We start from the raw sequence: 21985 nt of genomic DNA on the forward strand, positions 1-21985 counted from the left end.
GCGCTTTCACCCTTGAGCCAAATATGAAGTCTTGGCACAAAAGGCTGGTCGCGCACTTGGCACTAATTTGGCACCAACACCCTTACCACCATGGCTAACCTATGTTGGCAGGGGAGTGCCAGTCAAACTGCCCAGATGATGTGAGGCCTTTCTGTCTGGATTAGAACATCATCACTGCAGCCAGGCACTGCTAGTTGTTTATTGCCCCGCATCTGCTGGTCCTGGTTCAAAAATCAGGCCACACGCAGTCACATCTACTTGACGCTGTCAGAATTCTGAATTCATCTTCCGCTCACATTATCTGTCTGGCAAAGTGGCCCCTGTTTGCTGTCCGCCCAAGTGGTTGAATCCTGTCCTGTCCTGTTGTCACCTGTTCAGTTACCTCAGTTACCTGTTCAGTACCCTGTCCCTGTCCCCTGTTCCTGTTCCCTGTCACCTGTCCTGATTTGTATGGCTGAGTGGCTATGACTTATCTCCTGTTCTGTCCCCTGTTATTGCTTTTAGGCCCCCCTTTGGATCTTGCTGGGGGGCTCTCTAGTTGTTTGGTTAAAGTCCGCTCCTTGGACATGAAATAAAAATCATCAAGTCTGAGCAAAACCACACAAGCCCCACCTGTGTCAACCATCTTGAGGAAAGCTCCTTGTTCATCAATCCCATCACCTTGCAACTCGCCTCTCAGTCAAGAGCTGAAATCTTAACAGACACTCGCTTTCACTGCTTTTTACCATATGTCATTGTATTGCTTTGCTACCCAAAATTCTACCCTCACTGCCTTCACAGTCTTTTTCAACACTTTGAATGAAGATATCACTACAACCAATTACAGTGAGCATTCTGGAGTCGATGATCCCATATCCCTGGGCCTAAGGGGCTTACAATCACCAAAGGTGTCTCAACAGACATCTTCTTAGTTACTGCAGGGGTCAAGATGCTCTTTGCCCTTGGACTCAGCTACCACCAATGAACATTTGCTATGTATAATTAATGGAATACAACAGCTAACCCACTCTGATGTCATTCCCTTCAGCAAGAACGGGAAATGAAATACAACAGCCAAGTTCTATTTCACTCTGTTGCCATTCCCTTCATCAAGGAAGGTGAGAAGGTGCAAGGCTTTTCTTCTCAACAAAGAATGTACGGCTGGCAAGGGGTGACACCTTTTTACATTGTGTACCTGCTTGCGGGGGCCAATGGCCTTCAGCCTCAAGGAAGGGGTACGGTGTCTTCTTGAGGTAGAGGACTTCTTTGGCAAGTGGATTGCCTGCGAGTGAGTTTGGTGGGCTATTAGGAAGATATGTCAGCTTACCGGCAATGCGGCATGGTTATCTGTGGTGAGAATGTATGAGGTCCCTGTTTGAATTCTTGCCACAGAGGACCTGCCAAGAGGCTGACTTCAATGCGGGTTGACATGGTGGGCGGAGAGCCATGAGCTCAAAGGTAACACCCCAAAGTTTTTTAGTTTTGGGTTATGTGTTGAGAAAATCTGTACAGATGCCAGCATGGGAAGTCCAACTGGCATCTTTGGATACCAAAGGTAAAGCTCAAAGTCAGAAACCAAATTGGATGGTAGAAATTGTTGGTCCAGGGCTTCTGTAGCTGGACCATATTTGTGGAGAAATACAAGTGAGGTGTATGGCATTCTGATGCCAGCACACTACATAGTGGTGGAGCTCAACGGTCTTTGGACAAGAGAAGCTCCGGTGAAAGAACTCATGCAGATTTCTTGGGATCATGCATGTTCGGCTTGTTGTGACTGTTTCAGCTGGACATAACCAAGGCATTCTTTGGTGGCGCATTTCAAAAGAGCTCAATGCCCAATGCCTTTTGCAGAAGCACATCATAGGGTGTCAAGGCTTCCTTAGCTTGGGTCCAACTCAGGTACATATGTTGAAGTAGTGAGCTTTTCCATGTCCTGAATGTTGCGTGCGGGAGGGTGCTTGCGCCCCAGATCGCTGTGCTTCCCCAAAGAGGGACTTGCGTTAAGTTTGGAGTGGGAGTTGTGTTCAGCTTGTGTTGGGAATAAGACACATGCTCTCTAGCCCCAAACTTAAAAAAAGTCCCAGCCTCTGTGTGGGCGTGCAGCATTTGGCTGGTCGCAAAGTGACCCCGACTGGAGGGAGGGCCTTGCGTACCAAAACAATTTTCTTGTGTGAGCCAATTCCAAGGTTTGGCTGGGAGCAGCCTTGTTTGCATCACCACACTCTCAACACTCAACATAATCTTTTTAGGTTTTGATATGTCATACTTCTACATGTTTGATACAATCCAATGAATTTTTTTTATCCAAGTTCAAGATTTTTAACTTTGATTTGGCTTGTGCCCCATACCGCAAAGACTGTGCGCAGTCATACTACTTCTTGTGGTCAAATTTGAAATATGAAGCGGGGAGAATACAACAATAAAAAAAAAGATTTACTTTGCGCACGGAGGGAAACTCATTGCGCATGGGAATTTCCGTTGACTCAATGTCACGTGACGTCGAGCCCCCCTCTGTGCGCGCTACCAGTTCCCCCCAAAAAACAATCCACACACAGGGGTGCTGCTAGCTTAACTAAGCCTCTCAAATGGAGGGTCCCAAAGGGACCCCGCGTCCCCGCGGGACGCTCTCCGCAGGAGAGGCATCTGAGTTATCTCCCAATCTGCGCGGTATCAGTTTGAGTTCTCAAGCGCCAAAATCTTTTGGTTTTTTTTTAAAAAAAAAAAAACAGCAGTTAGGTTTATTGAAAATTGGCTGTCTACAGATTTTAGGGCAGACAATGGCGCACATTATCCATCCCTCACACTCCCTCCAACAGATCAGCCTGATTTTATAAAAAAAATGGAAGAACAGGATAATAATTGTTTTTTTTTGTAGGATGGGACTGAAAATCCATCTGCATGATTTTCTGTGTTGGAAGGATATTCCATTTGTGCAAATTGGTATGTCCTTCCACTGTTACGCAAGTACGTAGTGGGAAAGCGAGTATAAATTATGGACACCCAGCCCCATCCCTTCAGTTGTTTCTCAAGGTCCTTGAGATGGGTGGAGACAAGGATACACTCTAAAAAAATACATCAACACTGGCGTCTAATAATTCTATGTATAGATACATTTGGACACAAAGGACCAAATACATGTGGGGGAAGGCAGCTGGACCCAATTATGGTTGGATTGCAAGGAGGGGTTGATTTACTGATGGTTGTTGAAGGTGACCAGACAGGCATAACAGAGCTGGTTCCGGGGCTAATCTTGCTTGAGCTGTTGGGTGACCGTTGGATTGTTCAAGTACTTGGCTGGCCCCTAGCTTAACTAAGCCTCTCAAACGGAGGGTCCGGGGGACCCCGCCCAGACGGCTCTCCGCAGGAGAGGCTTATGGATAATGTCTGCAGGATGGCAGGGAAAGGAAGGATATTCAGTCCCAAAATCACTAGAAAGTTGTTTAAAAATAAACCAAATATTTACAAAGAAAACTGAATAAACAGATTTCAGGGCAGTACTGATGCGCACCCTCACCCAACTTTCTGAGGGAAACACTCAAAAACTTATGGAAGGAATCTGTTTTGATGGTCAAAGGAATCATGTAGGATGTTTCATTGCTCTGAAGATCCATTCTTGGTTTTTCTGCAAATCTGCAAGAGTGAATATCATATCTGCAAGAAAATGTTACAATTGGGTGGCTACAGGTGCAAGATCTGCAGATATCTGTGGGTTTGTGAATCCAAGATCCACAAGCCATGAGCGTTGTGTGTCCTTGTTTTACATTTCTTCAACTTTTTATTTATTTTTGAAATACTAGTAGCAGGAAAACAGTTGGGATTGAGGAGATGAGACCAGCGCCAAATGAAAGCTGAGGTCCAGAAGTGTCATTTGGCTCTGGGGTAGGTCCGCAGGAGCTGAGGGGGAGGCTGGCTGAGGCTTAATATTTTCCCTCCAGCCATTGGCCATTTGTTTCCCAGCCAACATTTTGACATTACACACAAGTCCCTCCCTGCAGGAGGGGCCGCTTTGCAGCCAGCCACAGCTCCTCCCACCAGGGGGGGCTTGCTTTAAGTTAGGCCAGCCCCGCCTTTTTGGAGGATGAGGTGATCAAGCGCTTCCATTATTATTCATTTGTGTTTAGGGATGGCACTTTGCACCCGAGTACCCGCACCCGCGGAGCGGGTCCCCGGGTGCAAGAGGCAAGTACCCGCGGCCTGCGGGTACAATTGGGTCCTGAGATCCAATGATTGGGTTCTGAGACCCAATGATTGGGTCCTGAGACTCAATGATTGGGTCCTGAGACTCAATGATTGGGTCCCAAGACCAATTGATTGGGTCATGAGACCCATTGATTGGGTCTGAAGATGCATTAAATGGGTTCTGAGACCCAATGATGGGGTCCCAAGACTCAATGATGGGGTTGAAACTGTTTACACAACATTCAGGCAGGCGGGTACCCGGTTACCTGCCGTTTTTTTAGCAAAACTGAACACCCGCACCAGCAGGGGGGTACCCGCGGCCATCTCTAAGTAAGCTGGTCATTTCCATTGCATTTCTTAAAACTGGAGGGTGGTGGGAAATACATGCTCAAAGCAGTAAAATACCTGGAAAATACATAATCATACTCAGATGTTTTTCTTGAAGATCCAACTGTCAATGTGAATAATGGATCTGCAAGGATGTTTATCCCCTCAGGGGCCTTCTTCAAAAACTTCATATTTCAAAAATTTCTTGTCAGTTGGTTATGGACATTGAAGCCATGAAACCAGCACCATTTTAAAGAGAATATTCAGGTCTTTAACATTCCTCTGCGGTGAGAGGAAAGGTGCAGTGAGGTGGGAATAAGAGGGAATTGAAAAAAGCTCCCAGCCAAATGTGTTGAACTGACACAGCCAAAAAGTGGGGATAATTCACAAGTTCCTCTTTCAGAGGGCGCCCGCGCTGCCCAGGCGCCCGCGCTGCCCAGGCGCTTTAGGCTTAGATGCTTGCCCTCTGAAACGCGGGACTTGTGTTAAGTTAGGGGGTGCCGTGCGGTGACAGGTGGCCGGGTTGAGACACTCCGGCCATCCGGAGGAAACAATCCCCTCAATGACCGGCACAGACCGGTCATCAAGAGGAGACATCTCTCTCAATGACAGGCATTCTGGTCATCGAGAGGACACATCCCCCTTGATGACCGGTACAGATCTACTCCAGTCATCGGGAGGGATGTAGCCTCTCAATGACCAATCTATGCCGGCCATCAAGAGGGATGTAGCCTCTCAATGACCAATCTGTGCCGGTCATTGAGAGGGATGTAGCCTCTCAATGACTGGTCTATTCCGGTCATTGAGAGGGATGTGTCCTCTTGATGACCGGTCTATTCCGGTCATCGAGGGGATTGTTTCCTCCTGGATGAGCTGGTGGCGCGCACGGAGGGGGGCCCGAACTTAACACAAGTCCCCTGCTGCGGGGTGCGCCAGCCATTTGGCTGGCTGGTTGGTTCGCGAAGCGAACCCCCCTGCAGGGGGGACTTGCGCCTTAGGTCGGCAAACCCGCGTGATGAGTTTCCCACCTTTTGGTGGGAGGAAACTTCATCCTCAAGTTGCTCACTTTCCTTAAACATTTGAGGATGTTTGGGCAGGGTTTGTGGAAGAGCTGCATCTTCCTGTTCATCCCACCCAAACTCAGAATAAGTACACAATCTTGTGATTTTATAATGATTTTTATAAAATCACACTTTGAACTTTTTTTTGCTCCAACGAGCGGTTTGAGCACCCCGCGCACACCAAAACAAGTCCTTGGGAGCTGAAAACAGGCAGTATTCAAAAATCATTATAAAATCTGTGAGGACCAGTACAACAGGATACATAACACCAAAAGAAAGACAAGAAGCAGGCCTTCATTGTCTGCTAAGGAAATTAGGTGGATATGATCAAGGAAGCGGGTACAGGAGGAGGAAGTCAAAAAAGAGGGTTTTCCTGCGAAATCAAAAAACTCATCACGCGGGAATCCCGACTTACAGTATAGGCCTCCACTGGCGTGGACAGCTCTGCTGCTCGCTCCCGCTCCTGCCTGGAGGCCTAGTTGAGCTCAAGGGGGGCCCAACTTCACGTGACATTGAGTCAACGGAAATTCCCGTGCGCAACGAGTTTCCCTCCGTGCGCAAAGTGAAGCCAATAAAAAAATACTGAAAAATCAAGTAGATGGTAACCTGTCAGAAAAACCAAAAAAGAAAAAAAAATCCAAAGTGGAGTAGAAACCAGGAGAGAAATAATGGTGTGTATATCACGTACGGCTCACGCAAACTTTGTGTCTTGGTGCATAAGCCTCTCTGGTGAGACTGGGCTGCCGCCCAGACCAAACTTAACCCAAGTCCCTCGCTGCTGCGGGCGTCTGGTCTTGCAAAGCAAGCCTCTGATAGCCCTTGGCAGGAGGTACTTGCGCGTTATTGACCCGTTTTGCGGGGGCTAGATTTTAAATTTAGGTGGCAGGAATTTTCAAACCTTTATAATTCCTTGCTTCTGTAACATTTTGTGGAATAAATTACCTTGGGTGATAGCCCTGCTTCTTGCCATCCTCTCCACCAAAGCTGTGCTCAATCATGATGATCCTTCCTCTCCAAATAAATTTCCCCATTAAATACAAACTTGAAATCCATTGGACTTTGTTTACAGAGGGGGTCCGTGAATATCTAAGCAGGTCCAAGCGCACAAGCATATATACATACCGGTCATCTAGCAATCTAAATGTGAAACCAAGATCACATAATTCTGAGGGTCTGTGCGCTGCGGAAATGAAAGAAATTACAGAATTGGCTAAGATTCTTGGTGACTCTATACATTGCATTTTTCTTATTTTAATTGTAGTAAAATACTGGTATGGAAAAAGATAGAAAAAAAATACCAAAATTTTGCTCAGCATGTTGGGTCTTGAAGGAAGTAAAATAGGAGCAAAATTTGAGCAATACGTGATCAGTGGAATTAAAAAAAGGAAAAGTGGTGTGAAAATTTCATTCTAGCCACGCGAGCTTGGGTCGATATGGTGTAAGCCCCTCCTGACGGAGGCTCGCTTCGCGAGTTCAGCCTACCCCCCGGGGGCCCGAAGTCTCGAGGGACTTTGTTAGGTTCGCGCCCAGACCCGCTCACCACAAGTGGCTTAGCTCGCTCTAGCCTCAGTTTTCTTGGTGGCGGTGGCACAGACTAACCGACCGCGAAGACGAATTCAAAAGAATTACACCCTTGGTTGATTAGTGGGAATCGATGCCAATTTGGGCCGTGTCCTCCGGCCAAGAGCTGGCTTGTCCCCGTCGGCCTTAAGCCTAGATTCCGATACAAACCTCGGATTGACGCATCGACCTCAGGATGCCCTTCATCGGGGGTACAGCTGACTGCTGCTTTGGTGCTAGTGCCCAGTATGAAAAGCACTTCTAAGCAGCCATTTGGCCCTTTCCTGGCGGCCGTTTGAAAGAGACCGTCGACTAAATCGTTTACGTAGTGGCAATTTGGAGATATACAGCTAGTGCCGCTTGGAGGGGCCATGAGTCGGGTGTCAGTGCTTCCGCTCAAGCCACGGTCGCCGAAAACTGCCTTGTCTGAATGCAGAGCTTTTCCAGGTTAATCGGTCAAGTTGAGCCCTGGGAACATGTGCATGAGCCAGATATGGCTCAACGACTGATGCCATGGCCCAGCTGATCGGCAGGGACTCAGGGAGGGCCGCTGCAGCGATAATTCAAAAGCCTCGTTACTGCTCACTCGTTGGAGACATACGATCCTTGAGCCCACAAACACTAGCCAGATTCTATTACCTTTTATATTCATCTCGAATAACTCTCCAATCAATCCACGTTCCTTTCTCGCACGTGACTAAAACCCTTCAGCGATTCACCTCCACCAGCGTTTTAACGGCGACACAATGACTCCATTCACCAGCAGCCTGATTGCCCTCGCCATCCTGAACACCGTTCAAGGCGCCCTATCACCCATCTTCCCCGTCCAGGGCAGCACTTGCGCTGTTCTCCAGTCCTGTCAAATCAAATGGCAAGACGATGCCAGCCTGCCCTCAACGACCACCATGGGCGAGACCACTATTGACTTGGTCATGGGCAGCGCCTCCAACTTGGTAGCCGTCCAGAACCTCGGTGGAGTCAGCAACCCTTCCGTTGCTACTGCGATCACCTTCCAGCCCATTGCCGGTCTTTCCCCAACCGAGAAGTAGTAAGTCGTAAATCAAGCATCTCCTCCTCTACACGCATAGCTGACTCATTTTACCGCTTTCCTCCAGCGCCGTCCGATTCATTGCGAAAGCCAATGCTACCCACCCGATCTTCTCTACATACTTCTCAATCACTGGCGGATGTGAGTTGCATAATTGTCTAACCAGACATGTGCACCAGACCTTGAACATTGCACTTTGTTTCACTTCCCAGCCGGCACCGCCACCCCTCTGGTCACCCCCAACTCGGCACTTGCTGCGAGCAACCCCCCGTCATCGAGTGGACCTGCCCCGATCATTGGAAGCAAAGCCCCTTCCGGCTCATCTAACACGAGCGCCTCCACCAATGTCATGAGCACTGCCAAGAACGACACCGCCGCTGCCAACGCCGATAAATCGTCAGCCAGCCTAGTCGCCTCTTCCCTCACCGCCGTCACTGGAGCGGCCGCTCTCGTTGCTTCCGTTTGGTTCTTGTAAATGTCTCAGCGCGTAGCAGAAGATGGATCACATTCATTATCTATCCTCCTTTGAAGATGTCCTACAACGCGTTTAACATTGCTACAGGTTCAACATTTGCCTTCTTGCGATCCAGTCAATTATCTCATATTTTGTACTACAAACCTGTTCAAACGCAACTCGGTGTTTTCTTAAATACGCAATGCTTGTAAATTCCTACTCGCCTGAAACAGTTGGAAATATTCCTCTTGTTGATCGGTGCCAATAATTGTCTGTCCGGAGCTTTTCTCATGCATTGTCAAGCCGAAACGCCAGTGAGGCTACTTGTATGTGACGACCCAATTTTGCAAAGTCCACGCAGACTATCCGCGTGCAACAATTGTTTCCTTGAGTAACATCGTGGGTATGGCTTGACAAAATACCATAAGTAAAGGCCCACCAGAACAAAATGACTTTTTTCCTTGCAGAGGTGAAAGCAATTATTTTGTTACTTCTTGCAACGAATGAAAAGATCGCATCACAAAGAAACAGAAAAACGTTTTTTTGTGAGAAGACAAGCACAGACGGTGTACCCTGAGTAACCCCCTTGACCTCAATTAAGCACACATTTTTCTGAATGCAAGTATACGTCGATGATCTCGCATCCCCTGCAGATTGGTGGATAAATCTCTATTGCATTCATCATCATCTTTCCTCCGAACCGAGACAAACAAAAAAAACACATCGAGAAAATAAACAAATAACGATGAGTGACGCAACGACGACTGGAATGAACCGAAAATGCAATGCGAAGGATGACGATGGGAAGAACAACAACAATAATAATAATTCTAAACAAACATACAATGGAGTATTACAATGAGGTGATCAGCAAGGACTCGATAGAATAAAAGAGGGTAAGAAAAAGATAGTGTGGGGGTCAGAGTAAGCAAAAGAACACACTGGAGAACGAGTGGAGATGAGAATAAAATGCCACAAGAAAACCAAAAACAAGGGAGGGTGGAGATTATTTGAACGAGAGATGGCGACTTTCGACCAACATCAAGCTTTCGAAGCGTTCGTCTTCAGAGGGGAGACCGGAAATAGGAAGAAGATCGACGGCGCGACTCTTGCTACGACTCAGAGAACTAGAGAAGGGATGATGATGGTGGTGGTGGTGGGAGGCGAGGGGGTTCGAGGATGGGTTGTTGGCGTGGATCCACAGCTTGGTGCCGAAGATCGACGGCGAGAGGGGCTGGACCTCCGGCTTATTCTTGTCCACCGATCCGCTCCCTTCCCCTTCTTTCGCCTCCACACCGTCATCCGCTTCTTTCTTCTTCCCTGCCGTCCGTCTTTGTCTTCCCTCGTCGTCCATGGACACCCATGATGAGGGCGACTCTGTGGGCAACACCGTCGAGCTATAAGCACACCCGACAAAAGAAAACAGCAAAAAGGTTGAGTCGGTGGGAAGGAAAAGATTAAGTAAAGGGTCTGGGGAGATGCGAACCTAGAGTGTGTGAATGGGATCGAGTCCAGACTGCCTTCGGAGGTAGATTGATTGAAGGTCAATTCGGGCGAGTCGATGGTCGTGGATCGAGAGGGGCAATCGGTGGCAGGAGAAGGACTGGATGTGAGCAAGGAAGAGTCGGAGACGGAGTGGTCGAGGAGCGGTTGATGATCGGAGGCGAGATGGGTGGTAGCAGACTGATACTCGATCAATGGACTCATCACGTTCGAGTCGAAACTCGAGCTGAAGCCTGACAGCATCACATCCCGGATATGTTTGAGAGCGCCTAATGCGAGGCCTTGGCTAGAATCCACCGGCTGATAAGACACTTTGAACAGGTTTTGCTCGAGTGCATCGACACATAAACCGAGCGCTTGGCCAACTTCTTGGTTGGCCAGACACTGGGTATGTTGGGATTTGAAACCAAGGCTGGAGTTCTGTTTGGCGATCGTTGGGCTGAAAGTGTTCATCAAATTTAGCGGTGATTGGAGGGGAGCGGCCGTAGACGATGCTGGTGACTCTGAGACTAGAAGGCTGTCCAGCGGGATGGTTGGAGAGTAGCTCTTCCGCAGATCGACTAGTGCACCCAAGAAGCTCTTACTTTTCGATAACGATTGCGCCTTCTTGGGGCCGATTGGTGCGTGTTGTGAAGCGCTGGGCGGGTTAGCTTTGCTAGCATTGATCGGATCAGATGATTGCTGAAGCGGTGTAGGTTGCTGATTGCGACTTGATATGTCTCGAGGTTGAGTGAGCGTTGATGATGCTGGGGCGGGTTTGCGTCTCATGCTAAACCAAGAATCTGATTCTGAAGCCGAGGAATGTTCGCCCGCAAACAGCTGCAAATCGAGATTTTGCCGGGTGATTGACAGAACTGTCTCGGGGGTCGGGAATTGGTCAAGTAAGATAGCTTGGTAGAGTAATAAGTCGATCTTCGAATCCCCATCTGCCGGCCGAGGGAACCTGAGTATCAGCTGTAATGCGCCACTGTAGTCTGATTCTAGAAGACCATCGCGTATTCGCAGCAACATGGCAATGCAGACAAAGCCTGCTAATCGTAGTGAATTTCCGTCTTGCGCGAAGATGCCGTCCCACAGTAATAAGCTCTCTTGATAAGTGAACTCTCTCGTGAACAGCAGCCTCAACCACCGGATCCCCCACAGCTGGGGCTCGATGTCCAGCTTTTCGAGGTGAGCCCACAGTTCTGGATCGGCATGCTTAAGATAGACGTGGAAGATTGAGGCACATTTATCAACGATGGGATGGACTAGCGAATCATCAGCAGAGGTGGTGTTGGGGGCGGCTGGATGGATCATAGCAAGTTGAGATGGCACGAAGCCGACCGACGTCAATGGTGTGGTCTGGCTGTTAGGAAGATCTTGGAGCGGTATGGACAGGTTAGGGTCGTACCAACTTTTCATCGGCCGCATGAGCAGTGAGAAGAGGCTGAAGGCATCATGTTCTAGGTGATCTCTGGATAGGACTTGATGTATCAAGTCGGGGTTTTCTTCACGAGGAGGTTCTAATGAATCCAAGTCGAGTGTTTCCAATAGGAGCCCGAGGATCTCATGCATTCCTTGTCGGTATCCAAGATCTTGATGAAGTTTACAGTAGACGTGAAGGATGTTGACGAGCATGACTTGTGTGCGCGATTGTCGAAAGTAGCTGAGTTCGGGAAAGGTTCGAATGACATCTTGCTTGATTGTTTTGCGTAACTAGAGTGCCAATACAAGGACGGACGGAAAGCAGACGATCTTCAGAGGACAAGGTAGGTGATGTATTTGGATGGGCAAGTTTTACTGACCTCGAGGTCGCGTAGCCACACATGCCAAGGGTTCTGTACGGAAGATGTGGTTCTGTCAGACAATCAGTGAATACCAAATACAGGGAGAGGGAGAGGAATAGGGGCCAGATGACATACATCCTCGTGTTGACTCAGCGGGTTATTTACGCCAAGATCTGTGAGTTGAGAATCGGCAGATGGGGGCTGAGTGGAGAGGGCTTGATGGGCCCGAATCTGATGATCTGGGATCGAATCCTCTAACCATAGCCCATCTGGGGCTCTTAGGAATTTCTTGCGAAGGATTTCCCAATCTGCTCTAGATCTTTCCAAGCCGAACGTCCAGCTGCTGGGATTGGATAGCTTGGGTTGAGGTGGTGGTGTGGGTAGCTGTCCAAGGAAAATCTGTTGATGGTGGAAGACAGTTGATGTTAGCCGCGCGGAAAGCCAGACACGAGCGACCCGAAACCGACTGACCCTCCAGTAGACTGATCTGAGGATGGTGATCTTCCCTCGGAAGGCTGTCCGCTTGAGCTGGTTGAGGGAGATCGACGGGTCCGCGAGAAGTTCGCGCCATGTCGAGCTTCAAGACAAATCTCAGTGTGCCGGCCTTTGCGAGTCTCGATGGAATATGTTCGCTTACCGTATCAGCGCTGGCTCTGGTCGTGCCCAGTCCATCCTAGTCCATCCTAGGTATTTGAAATCAGCTGGCGTTTGGGGAAGGAGTGCTCCACCACCTTGGCTCAAACCACCCGATTCACCCGGGGGTCAAAACAGGGGGTTCCACACTTCTGCAAAGTGTGACACGCTTTTGACACCTTGGAAAACCGGGGGCCGTGTTGGGCAGCGTCATATTACGCAGTGTAATGTTTAAAAACATGCTACCCTTACTGTAATTCCGAAACAGCTTGCCCCTGCCCGGGACAAACAACAAAATATTTATTTTGGCAAAAATAATCAAGATTTAAGGATGGCTAATGGGCAGCCCGGCAACATCCAAACAAGGGGTTTGAGCTATTTCTTGAACAGGCCTCTCATCTAAGTAAATGGTCTAGAACCCCAGAGGCTCAAAAAAAATGATTGGCGCAATTGGAGCCCGCAGGTGGCCCATTGGAAAGCCCACCCATTAGCCATCCTTATCAAGATTCCACCCCGTCAGGCGGAAGATATGGAAGATACAGACGTGCACAGCCAATGGAGGACTTCCCATCGATCTGGGAACACCTCCCAGACCCAGATCTGGCCCAAAAAATCCAGATTTTTGGTGGGTCCACCGGGGAACCCTATTCCTAGAAATACACTAGGGTCTTTACACATCCTAGATCAATCCCACATACAGTACCAACCACCCTTTCCTCATCTGCCACTGTTGTGCCCTACAGTCCAGATCTGTATGGCTGTATCTCTCTCTCTTGTCATCTCTCTCTCCCCCATCCACCCATCCTGCCTGCCAGAATGTGGTGGTTCAAATGAAAGATAAGATCACCCTTTTCCCCAAAATTTCTCAGTCTGTCCCTCCAACCACTCAACTCACTCAAATCAATGTGGTGACAACCAAACCCAGTCCTACTCCTTTTTCTTTGGATCATATTGGGCCTGGCTCTTTCACAGATATGTTAATGTTTGGCTGTGATAAAACAGGTGCACCACTTGATAATGGCAAGTGTACTTCCTTTTCCTCCCCTTTTGTCTCCTTAAATTCTCTCTCCCTTCCAACATCTTCCCCTGCCAGATTCTTCTATACAAGTGTATTGTCCTGGCCTCCCTTCTGTTGTTGCTATGGCTTTGGTGGATTTGGGCACTGGCAATTTGTTTATTAAACAGGACCTTGTAAGAATAAAGCAGCTAAAAATAACCTCTTTAATCATCCCTTTTTCTTGTAGAAGCTTTGATAGATCTCCAGCTGTCTCTGGCAACATCAAACAGTGCTGGATTGGCAGCATAGACTCTTTGGATTTTTTGAATCACCATTGATTATCTGATTTCTCTCTTAATTTTGTTTCTCTATCCTCAGTTGATGTAATCCTTTGTCTGCCTTTGGCTCCAGGCCAATCAAGCTTGGTTTGGTGGTGCCAATGGACAACTATTTTTTCCCCTTCTCATTGTAATTATTGTTTTTCTCTATCTACACAAACCCTTAATATCACTTCTATCACTAATAATTTATATTTTAGTCAAGAATATCTGTTGTTGTTACCTCCTTCTATTTTCTCTTTTGCTGATGTTTTCACAATAGCTGGTTTGCAATCACTACCACCTGTTTGACCTCAATTTGAAAAGAAAATTCAACTCAAGGAAGGATGTACTCCACCATTTGGAGGATTGTACAACTTAAGTGAGGGTGAAAACAGACAATTGTACATGTATATTGATGAGAATCTTGCGTAGCCCTCTGGGCTACAACAGCTAGGCCATTAATTCTACCCTGATGTTGGGCTTCAAGCTGGGATTACCCGGACGTTGGCCGCGGGGCCCGCGGTCATCACCAGATCCAAGCAGCAAAAAGTGTATTGACAGCAGGACTCCCGCCGCGCGACTAAATGGCGCCGTGGTGTACTGGGTATCAGCTGCGGAGTCAGATATGAAATGCTGCTCTGTGCGCCAGCGCACCAGCAGACTCAACGCCCTTGCAAGCGGGCGTCGCGGGGGTGCTTCTCAGAAATTACCAGGACCTGTTGACATTCCTGTTGGGGCGACGTTCGCGTCTGACCGACATCAACCGGGGCATCAAGCTGATGCCAACCTATGCCAACCATCTCCTAACATCCCCCTGGTGTCACAGGGTGTCGCACTGACATCTTGGTGACAACGATGTCAGGGCCGTACGATCGCGCCGGTGGTGTAGCCCCATGAACCGGGGCGGCGAGGCGCGCAGATTTCTGCCGCGACACGCGCCAAGTTGACGTAAATGGAGGACTTCCCGTCAATCTGGGAACTCAGATTTTTCTAGATTTTGCGGGGAAATCTGGGCTCGATTGTCCCAAATCCTAGATCTGCCTAGATTTCCCTGCAAAATCTGGGAAAATCTGGGTTTCCAGATCGGCGGGAAGTCCTCCAATATGTACGCCGCCGCCGCCCCCGTCTCTCGCTACCCTGGTACACTCACCGGCGGTGAATGGACCCCAGCGGGCTTCACGGGCGGCGTAATGCGCTTGAGCTTTTCACCGCCCGAGTTGGCTTGCAACGCCCCATTACAGCCTCACGTTACAGCCCCACGTGCGGTGGTCTCTGCCCGCGTTGCCCGCGTTGCCCGCGTTGCCCGGGTGGCTAGTTCGGACCTGTTCGGACTCGGACATCGTTGTCGGTTCGGTTGAACATTATTCAGCCTTACAGTCATACTCGCAAAGCACGTGTTTGAAGAGACATGTTGTACACCTCCACCGTCACCCTGGGCAACAAGTCAAGAACCTTTTTGCCGGAGATGTCGACGATCAGCTGGCGTTGAGCCCGCCGATGTATTCGAGCCCTTCATTTAACAGAGCTTGAACCCGAGAGCCGACTCCTCCATCGGCCCATCTGTGCATGTATGGGTACAGCCTCAGGTTGCACTCAATGGACTACCTATCGTGGCGAGTCTTCGGCGTTCAGCACTGCTCGAAAAATGTCTTCATGGAGGGGTGAGGTTGTATGTAGTAGCATGCTATCCGAACGACATCATCCTTGGCCTCACTGCTCTTCAGCGTGTCTTGCCCGAGAGTTTGTCGAGCATAAATAGAAGAGGACTGGCCACCATTCTTGAGCCTCCATCCTCATCCCACAGTACTACAAGTTTCCAAGGAATCCTATATCTGAAGCGCCAAAGCCATTAAAACCGTTTAGCTATTTTAACTTGATCGAAATCTTCATATTGAATCATGTTCTTTCAAACCTCTTCGAGACTCCTCTTGGTTTTAGGCATCGCATTATGTCTCTACACAGCTGAGAGCTCGGCGGAGACAGTTTGCAGCAAATGGCGGCAAAAGTTGCCGGCCGGTTCGCGTAAAATGACAGTCAAAATGGTAAGTAACCAGGACATGCATTTACTGGATACCAAAATGTAGGGGGTCTTGACGATTTTAATCGAACTTTGCACAGATGAAACGAAATGACAATCCCGCCGGAAAGATCCATAGTGGCCGATTTCGCAACCTACCGGTAAGCATAGTTTGGGATTGATGAACAATTACCAAATTAGTGTCAAACCATGGAAAGCTTCTAATCCTTGGACAATTTCCAACTTGTAGAGCAAGAAGTTACGGGTGGTCCCGCAGGGCGGCGTGAGTTTTCTGTTCTCTGCTTTAGTTTCACACCTCACTTTTTTTAATTAATGGAGAGCCTTTCGCTTTACTAACACCCCACACCCCACTTCGTAGGCTTGTCCAGGAATTGGGTACCCCAAGGAAAAGATGGGGGCCTGTTTGTGGGCTGGACTGAATTCAATCGAAGGTATAGAACCAGGGTTACAATCTGGTTGGGTTACCGGGTGGGTCACCTATCAAGATATATCGTCTGTCTGGGGAGAAACTTACAATTTTGCTCTCTATTCCCGTTTTTCTTTGTGATCAGAAGCAACCCCGTAAACTGTGGTCATAGGATGTGGGTCTTTCAGTCGTAGTTTGACTCATACATCAATATAATAATCGCTGATGTGGAGTCCGGACCCTGAAAACCTTCACAGCTTTGCCAACAAGGGTAACACCCGTGCCGAAGGCACAGTCGTAGATGTTTGCACTTTCGACGAAAATGACCGCAAACTCACCATCGAAGAAGGCTGTTCCATGATATATGTCACGCGTGCTGTAAGTGATGTTTGATCTTCGACAGTTCCTTCCTTCCTGCCATAATACTGAGTTATCCTGACAATCTTTATCCGCCCCAACCTCGTTAAAATAGATGTTTCGTGCGCTTGGCGGGAAGTCAGGTGCAGATTCCATGGTTATTGACAACTGGGATTTGTGAGTAACTTTTTCCACAAGACTTTTTCACCTCTTGTTGCGTTGTCTATAGAGCACAACTCAAGTACTGATTCCGTGGTGGTTGTACCCAAACTTTTAGCATCGATGCACCTAAATGAAAGCCGCGCGTTTTCCACAGATGTCACAAGTCAACCAATTTTCACGTTGATGACTATTTAACTAGTTGGACAATTATCACAACAAAAACAAAGGCACATTTTGCTGTCTTTGATATGTTGATTCTATATGTTATCTCTCAGATCTTTATATAACCGGACATTGTGGTTTTGTATCAATTTCCGATGGATTTGTTCACTGGAATCAATCATTATCTTTTAGGAATTGATATTTAGTTGGGCGAGTTTGCCCCTCGAGTCCCAAGCAATCCAATCATATTGACTGGTAACAGTGTATACTTGCAGACTCTTTTATCTAGGTCAAGCTATCCAATCACCTTGACCGTTTAAACTTTTTCATCAAGAAATGCTCTCTAGAGCAAAGCAAAATGAAGATTTCAGTCGCCAAACTCAGTTGAAGTTTATGAATAAGTCCGATTTTCTTCGTTGTTTACATGCGGAGAAGTTAAATATGACCTATGAGTATGCGCATCGAATCCTAGGGTCCAGGGCCCATGACAACATCATAAAAAACCTGACTGATGTGGGGTGAAAATCTCTTTGCACATGCACGCGGACATGTGTTTAAGAGACTTATGCCAGGGCCCTCCGAAGGGGGGACTGTTTTAAGTTAGGTCCAGTCCGTGAACCCTGAGCCGTCGGCGACTTTGCTCTGGATCTCTCGATTCAAAGCAAAACGCGGGCCGGAAAGGCGGAGCTTTCCTGGTCGGCAGCTCTCCCTACTCCGGATCCCCAAAGCCCTCCCACAAGCTCCCACACCACGACTTTGTCCAGGGTTTGTGAGTTCGCTCTCTGAGTGAAGAACTCTTGATCACCACCCTTCCTCACTCCCCTAAAAAATAGACCGTGCAACACCGATTTAATCCAATCCTCCAAAGACAACTTCCTATCTAGTTCAACTCTCATCACCGTCGCTTCGCTGCGACGTTCTCGCGCCTCCGATTGAGACCTGATGCTTTTTTAAAGAGTCACCAGAAAAGCAATTTTCCTTCTTCCTCCCGTTTCGTTTTGCACTGGGCAGAAGAGTCAGCATGAGTTTAGTTTCCAGCATGCTCACTTGTCACAGGCCGCCAAAAACATTGGTCAATATGGGGGTCGAACCCATGACATCCGCATGAACCACACGAAGCGGGTGGCCTTCTTCAGATGAATACGGCGCTTTAATCAAGTGATATTAGTACGGCGCTCTAACCAACTGAGCTAATCGACCACCGGATGGCAGGGAAGCGTTGTATGGACTATACAAAGACCTTTTCAGGTTGCGCCAGGGACCATACCGAGATGTGCTGTGTTATATATGCAAAGCGGCTGATCCTGGGGTGCAACTTGGTTGGTAACCCTGGAGCTGTCAAGAAAAGAAGCCAACGTGAAGCTTTGAATATTTCGTTACAGAAAAGAGGGAGGAAAAACTTATCGTTGACAAAACCAAAACAAACAAAGACAAAGATAGATGCCAACAAGGGAAGAAAAGGGAAGAGGGAACGAGATGCTGTTTCAGAAATGGAGATAGTGGGATGAGGAGGAGTTCAACGGAGCAGCCAAAAGAGATTAATAAATAAGCTAAGGAACATAATATTATGAGGACGATGATGACAGGTCGTGGTGAAACTGAAAGTACACAGTTGTGTTCATTAATCAACATCATTCATAGATACTATTGATCTTTAATGATGAAGAGAAATAGTAGAGGATGTCGGATTGGAAAAGAGGGAGCGGCAGTTGCAACGTGGATAAACGGGAAGGAGGAATCTGGCGATTCGGGGGAGGGGGATATCTGGGTCAAGATGTCGAGCGAGCAGGGAGAGATGTACGTAAGATTCACGGAATAAGGGGAGAAATAACTTAGAAAACAACAACAAAAGAATCAAATCTAGATCCGTCGTCAGATTCGTCGCAAAGAAATCAAAGGGGGGAGGTATAGGTTGAGGTATTTGAGGCGCTTGAGAGTTCGTTTTCTGTTTCGTCAAGGAGAACAAAGAGAACTGATAACCTGCTCCTGTCTGACACAAAGGGTTTGTGAGAGAGAACAAAGGCCGAGAGGTTTATGCTGCTCGGGCTGGGGTCGTAGCCGTGCTCGCGGCCGCGTCGTTTTTGCGCTGGGTGACGACCACAATGGCGATGATCGCAGCAACAATAGCCACTGTAAAAAATCATACGGACATCAGTAAGGGATGGGCGTGTGGAGTGACTAGGGGGAAAGCCAAGACAATGAAAAATTTACAAATCAAGATAATCACAACTGTGACGGACGAACGTGAGAAAAAGGAAGGAGAGTAAAAAGGAGAATGGTGTGGATTAGTTTCTGCGCATGGTCTGATGAGGAATAGAGATGAGAGCATATTCTTACAGAAACAGATCCATCGTTTGCGTCGAGCGGAAGCAGCTGAGTCGCGAGCTTTTGTTATGTGTTGACCGCTAAACGGATGAACAAGCCGAACCGGAGATGAGTATGCACGGGAAAGACTGGGACAGGACTTTAAGATGACTCAACGCTTGTTCGACATCACGCTGGATCTCTGCAGCGTTGTTCTCGACGTTCTGGACCAGTTGGTCTTGCTCCTCGACCATTGTTGCCAACTGCACAATCGGGAGGGAGCACAAAAAGATGCATCAATGGTCAGCAAGGATTGGACGACGAGATGTTGAGATGATGTGGACTGACGTCGTTGAACATTTCCATCAGCTCAGTGATTGTCCTCTCGATTCGCTTGACATCTTCGTGCCGTTCCTTGACTTCATTGAACGCGGCTCGCGCGTCTCCGTATCGATTCGAGGTCATCAACTAATAAGAGGGGAGGGAAAAAGGTTCTTGGAATCAGGGTCTGGGTGACGAAGCCCCATGGATCCTGGAAGGGGGAGATAACATACGGCCTGTGAGAAGATCTGTCCGCCATCATCGCTGTCAACTGCTTGTCGAATCTCTTCTGGTGTTGCATCCGGCTTGACAATTCGGTACTGTCGTTCCATTCTGGCTTTGTACTTCTGTCGACTTTCTTGTTCGACGGATTGATATCTTTGGTGTAGATCAAACATGAAGGCCAAGTATGTTAATACGTGGAGGGAAAGAGTCGATGAACGGCATTGATCTAAGGGTCACGACCATACCTCATAATGGAATCCATGAAGCGTTTCTTGAGTGCGCCGACCTGGGTAGCGCGAACATTGGCATCACCGTTGTTGATGCCTTGATTGTTGGAGATAGACGATTGGAGAGAGTGGATTCGGTTCTTCAAGTTGCGGGTCAACCGAGAGGTTTCGGAGGTGAGGGCGGCTAATTGGTTGGAAATCGACTGGTGTTGTGAGTCGTCTAATTCGGATAATAAACGATTGTGGAACTCTTTGACTCTATCTACATTTTCATTCACTGTCCGGATCCCATCGTTGAGCGAGGAGACCTGCAGGGTGGGGGTTTGGTTTGAGGGGGAGAAAAGGTGAGTAAGCGGTTGCTGGTTTTTGGCTTTGAGTGATGGGGGACGGACTTCATCCATAAACGAGGACATGTCCAGATACTTTTCTTTCATTTCATAGCTGTCGATATTTCCAGACTCTTTCGGCGAGTGGCCGTCGTGGCTGCCAGGAGGAGATATGTTCCGTGGGGCAGGTTTGCGGTTGGAGGCAGGCGTGGCCATCGCAGGCGGTGCAGGTTGCGGAGTGTAGGCGGTGTTCTGGTTTGCCTGGGAGTGGGGAAACAAGTGTTTGTTAGGAACACATGCATTGGCAGACACGCTGTTCGGAGGGTGGACACGGGCTTACTCTCATCGCAGCGAGTCTGTCCCTGGCCATGGTGAGTTGTTGGAGTGTTGGTTGGTATGGACAGTGTCGGTGGAGTGGGTTGTTGAGGTTGGCTGAAAGGAGAGGAGGGTGGGGTGGTGCTGGGTCGTGGGCGGGGCTGTGCTCGTACTTGAAGGACTGCAGGTGTGCTCTCTAAAGCCATAGCGAGCACCTGTCGCTACTGACAGTCAGTCCTCTCTCTAACCCCATACCGACCAACCAAACTCCGGGCTTGACAAACCCCGAACTCATCAAAGTCCTTGTCCCCCATAGCATCGAGATCTCTCCCGCAGGGAGAGGACGACTAATCAGGGCATTCGGCCTGAGAGAATCTGCAAAGTTTGGTGGTGGACAATGTCATCACCACCTGCGGACTATACTAGTGTTTACCCAGTTTTTTTGGTCTTGATGGTTGGGAGCTTGTATTTTTCTGAATCTAACTGTCTATTCAGAATTTTGGGAATCCATCGCCCTTGCACCACAAAAAATATCCAAAATTAGAGATGCTTGGCCGCTTACAGGCAAAGGAGGTGTGTTTTTAATTAAGATTTAATTGAGGTGGGAGAGAGAACTGTAAAAGTTGGACAAGTCTTCAAGAAGTCACTATTTTCAAAAAAATATTGAAAAAAGAGAAAACTTGGGGGGAAGCTGTTGTGACATAGATGTCACACGCATCTCCTAGACTTGCCGCAGCACAAACCATACTCCTCATCCCGCATAAACCTGAGCTGTGGAGTGGTTCTAGGAGCAATCTACAGAGTCTTGACCTTCTGAGTCACAATAGGTTATGAGCCCATAATCTCTAGCTCTCAAAGATAAAAGCCTATACAACAAACCTCACAAGCCGGCAATTTGACCTGACGGCCACATTTTTTTGACCGGTAGCTCAGCTTAGAGCATAATTGACTGACATTGGAAAGATCTGTGTCACTTTGTTGTAACACTGTGGGGTGTTTTTTGGTATAGGTAGACTCCGATTTTTCCCTTTTGACCACTCTAAACGGTGAATATCTGCTAACCCAAATAGGCTAAGAGGACTAGCCATCCTGCTGATTACAGAGGTGTGGCCCACTTACTGGTGCATAAAGGGAAAGTTTTGGGAGGCACTGTTGTACTCCCTCTTTTAAAATTTGTCTCTTATACCTTGAGATCCTCACAGTGTTACGGTGAGTGTTATTTGTCTTTTTTTGATCAATCTCTCGCCAGGGGGGAATCTGTTGCACTTCCCACAGAGTGCCATACTGTGATTTCTTACGGTAACTGTTCCAGAAT

General features: G+C 48.1%; 5 protein-coding genes across 5 annotated transcripts; 3 read left to right on the top strand and 2 right to left on the bottom strand.

The window, feature by feature from the left end:
• Positions 1-7852: 7852 nt before the first annotated feature.
• PtA15_6A782 (uncharacterized protein) lies at positions 7853-8629 on the top strand (the record flags this gene model as incomplete). The annotated part of the gene is made up of 3 exons (XM_053170522.1): positions 7853-8154; positions 8222-8295; positions 8367-8629. 3 exons carry the CDS (start codon positions 7853-7855, stop codon positions 8627-8629), a joined length of 639 nt encoding a protein of 212 aa, XP_053021705.1.
• Positions 8630-9614: 985 nt separating this feature from the next.
• On the bottom strand, positions 9615-12549 carry PtA15_6A783 (uncharacterized protein; the record flags this gene model as incomplete). The annotated part of the gene is made up of 6 exons (XM_053170523.1): positions 9615-10005; positions 10095-11806; positions 11896-11928; positions 12013-12276; positions 12349-12454; positions 12515-12549. 6 exons carry the CDS (start codon positions 12547-12549, stop codon positions 9615-9617), a joined length of 2541 nt encoding a protein of 846 aa, XP_053021706.1.
• Positions 12550-14720: 2171 nt separating this feature from the next.
• PtA15_6A784 (uncharacterized protein) lies at positions 14721-15185 on the top strand (the record flags this gene model as incomplete). Its single annotated transcript, XM_053170524.1, has 2 exons — positions 14721-14769; positions 14998-15185. 2 exons carry the CDS (start codon positions 14721-14723, stop codon positions 15183-15185), a joined length of 237 nt encoding a protein of 78 aa, XP_053021707.1.
• A 681-nt stretch (positions 15186-15866) lies between these two features.
• Positions 15867-16924, top strand: PtA15_6A785 (uncharacterized protein; the record flags this gene model as incomplete). Its single annotated transcript, XM_053170525.1, has 8 exons — positions 15867-15869; positions 15946-16005; positions 16095-16127; positions 16224-16296; positions 16417-16426; positions 16529-16649; positions 16744-16805; positions 16906-16924. The coding sequence occupies 8 exons, from the start codon at positions 15867-15869 to the stop codon at positions 16922-16924; spliced, it is 381 nt and encodes a 126-aa protein (XP_053021708.1).
• A 2060-nt stretch (positions 16925-18984) lies between these two features.
• On the bottom strand, positions 18985-20725 carry PtA15_6A786 (uncharacterized protein; the record flags this gene model as incomplete). The annotated part of the gene is made up of 9 exons (XM_053170526.1): positions 18985-19082; positions 19164-19181; positions 19290-19357; positions 19434-19519; positions 19605-19724; positions 19811-19955; positions 20048-20337; positions 20422-20616; positions 20696-20725. The coding sequence occupies 9 exons, from the start codon at positions 20723-20725 to the stop codon at positions 18985-18987; spliced, it is 1050 nt and encodes a 349-aa protein (XP_053021709.1).
• Positions 20726-21985: the final 1260 nt, after the last annotated feature.

The sequence above is a fragment of the Puccinia triticina genome, chromosome 6A (assembly GCF_026914185.1).
Source record: "Puccinia triticina chromosome 6A, complete sequence".
Classification (NCBI taxonomy): Eukaryota; Fungi; Basidiomycota; class Pucciniomycetes; order Pucciniales; family Pucciniaceae; genus Puccinia; species Puccinia triticina.